The 2,682-nt window shown below is 35.0% G+C and overlaps 1 protein-coding gene across 1 annotated transcript; it reads left to right on the top strand.

Annotated features, from left to right (window-relative positions):
* Positions 1,124 to 1,861, top strand: LOC109330878 (probable transcription factor At1g61730). The gene is made up of 2 exons (XM_019565149.1): positions 1,124 to 1,699; positions 1,811 to 1,861. Exons 1-2 carry the CDS (start codon positions 1,124 to 1,126, stop codon positions 1,859 to 1,861), a joined length of 627 nt encoding a protein of 208 aa, XP_019420694.1.

The raw sequence follows: 2,682 nt of genomic DNA, 5'->3' as shown, positions 1-2,682 counted from the left end.
CTAAGTGATAATCAATTCAAAGTTCCAGAACCTAAACCTCAAACTATGCGAAATCAGTATAAGCATGAAACGATTAACAAATTCACACGAACTAAGCATTTATGCACTAGAGATAGTAAATCAACTAAGTGAAGATAAACTCAACCAACCAGCTTCTAAGCAATGGAATTAAGCAAACCATATTCAGAAATAGGATAGAAGAAATCATCAAAAAAGAAACCGAAAATACATTAATAACAAAACCTCAAGAGTTGTGATACATTACCAAATGAACGTAGTCCAGAAATTTAGCCTTCCAAGGCAATGGAAGAACAAATCAAAAATGAAAAATGAAGAAGGAGTGAAACCCTAGCAGAGCAAAAAGAGGGAAAACCGAAAATGTGTGTTTTTCAAAGTGAGGCAAATTAAAAGTGTGTGTTTTTGGAGTGAGGAATCCGAATTTAACCCCTCCAACACACATAAACCGAATTGGGCCTAAACAATGGGCCCAAAGCCAAATTACAATAAAAACAACTCCTAAATTAAAAATACAATCTTAACTTCAACACATATCCTCGACTTCCATAATGCCCAAAATGTCATTGGTGCCAAATGTGATCTGAAAATGATAATAGATTTAATCAGGCCAAATAATCCCAAATTAACTCATTTTAGGAATATTAGTCCAATAAAGTCTAAAACACTAAACCATGTGAAACAAAGTCAATTAGGCACCAAGAATCATCAATCATGCTAAATTAAGGTTATGAATAGTGTGTAATATATTGCTCATCAAATCCCCCCACCATAATTACTAAAACTTCACTTTTGGACAAAAATCATTTTTCTTGGCTTTAAAAATTATCACATTGCCCTCCCCCTTCTCTTACGTCCTTATATCTCTACCTCTAATATGTAAAATTGGATGGACAAATTTATGCTTTCATGGTAGTAGTGTCGAGCAAAGCCTTAGATTGATTGGTCAGTTACTTTAATTTCTTGTATTAAGTAATTTGGTCTTTGGACCCAAATTAGATTCCAATTTTTTTGATAAGGACACTTTTAATCTTCTAAATTTTTATGATCTTGTTAGGAAAAATTAACTACATGGATTGAATCACGCTATAATGATCTATTATAAATTATGTTTATTGACAAAACATTACTCTCTAATTATTCCAAAACCCCTTCCATTTCCATTTCCAATCATGAACCCATATCCTCTTATTCCAAATACACAAAGCATCCAAATGAGAACGATGATCCTTTGAGTCCAAAACGGACCAAGATTGAAGGATCAGATTCAAAGCCTCCCTTTCACCGTTTTTGGAGCTTTGATGATGAACTTCTCATATTGAAAGGCATGCACGATTTCATTTCTGAAAATGGCCCTCATCCTCATAAGTCTAGCAATGATTTTCATAATTTCATTAAGAAATCGCTGCATGTGGAAGCTTCAAGTACTCAGTTGAAGGAGAAGGTTCGCAAGTTGAAGTTGAAGTTCTTGAAGAATTGTGAGACTCATTCTTTCTCTAATGCTCATGATTCTGAAGTATTTGAATTGCCAAAAAATATTTGGGGCAATACAGAAGGTGGACACTCACATGGAACATTAGAAAAAGCAGAGTCTGATGAAACTATAGAAGGAAAACATATGAAAATAGTGGATGTGGGGAAATATGTTGAGCTTGAAAATGACGAAAAAGAGAACAAAGAAAGCGTTAATTATTATACTTTTAAAGGAATGAATAAAAAAGCTTTAATATTTTTTTGAAGGATGTGGTAAATATTTTGACACCCGTAAGCTTATTTTACTTACAAAATGCAAAAGGCTCTTCAGTTACTTACTTTGCCACCACTTCCACTCTCATTCTCTCAGTAAAACAAAATCCATAACCCCCAATGGCGAAGAAGTAGAGATCAATTGCTCATCCTAATCCAACCCCATCACCTTCACCGGAAGAAGAAGTAAACAATGGTGAAGAAGATGTTACCCATGTTGATCAGGTTCAAACTATTAGGTATTAGTGGTCTAGACACACCTAGAAGGGGGGTTGAGTAGGTGTAGCGGTTATCAATTACTGCTTCTCGCACCAAAACCCGGTTCTGGAAAACAACCTAGGTAATCGATTAACCAGTGGGCTTAATCGATTAACACGCATCAGAAATAGAATTGGCAGGTTGACTAATTGTACAGTTATTTACCAACAAACAAGAAGAGATACAACATATATTTTTATGCACAATTAACAAGTATAGGGTACAGTAGCAGTATGCAAAATATCAGCTTAATAGACGAATTAAAAGAGCTTGAATTATAAAAGAGATTGAGAGAGAACAGCTTGCACAAAAGGATTTTTATCATGGTTCGTTTGCGGGTCCACTTGTAAACTACATCCAGGCCTCCCCTTCTGATCTTTGGAGATTTCTCTTCACTATATTGAAAACTTTGTATTGTTACATACACCAATTCAATTACAAGACTCTAGACACTTCTTTCTTGAATTTCAAGAACCTCTAACCTTGGTTTGACTATCTCTATCACCCAAGAAAACCTTTCTCGCGATCTAGCCCCATCCAAGATTCTCACTCTAAATTCAAGACCTCCAAGTCTTGGTGAAGATTCACTAAATCTCAATGGTGGTAAGACACCAAGAGACAAAACCCAATGCACAAAACAGTATACAAAAACAGAGTTTTACT

The sequence above is a fragment of the Lupinus angustifolius genome, chromosome LG17, assembly GCF_001865875.1.
Source record: "Lupinus angustifolius cultivar Tanjil chromosome LG17, LupAngTanjil_v1.0, whole genome shotgun sequence".
In the NCBI taxonomy this organism is placed as follows: Eukaryota; Viridiplantae; Streptophyta; class Magnoliopsida; order Fabales; family Fabaceae; genus Lupinus; species Lupinus angustifolius.
This window is presented reverse-complemented; position numbering and strand designations above follow the sequence as displayed.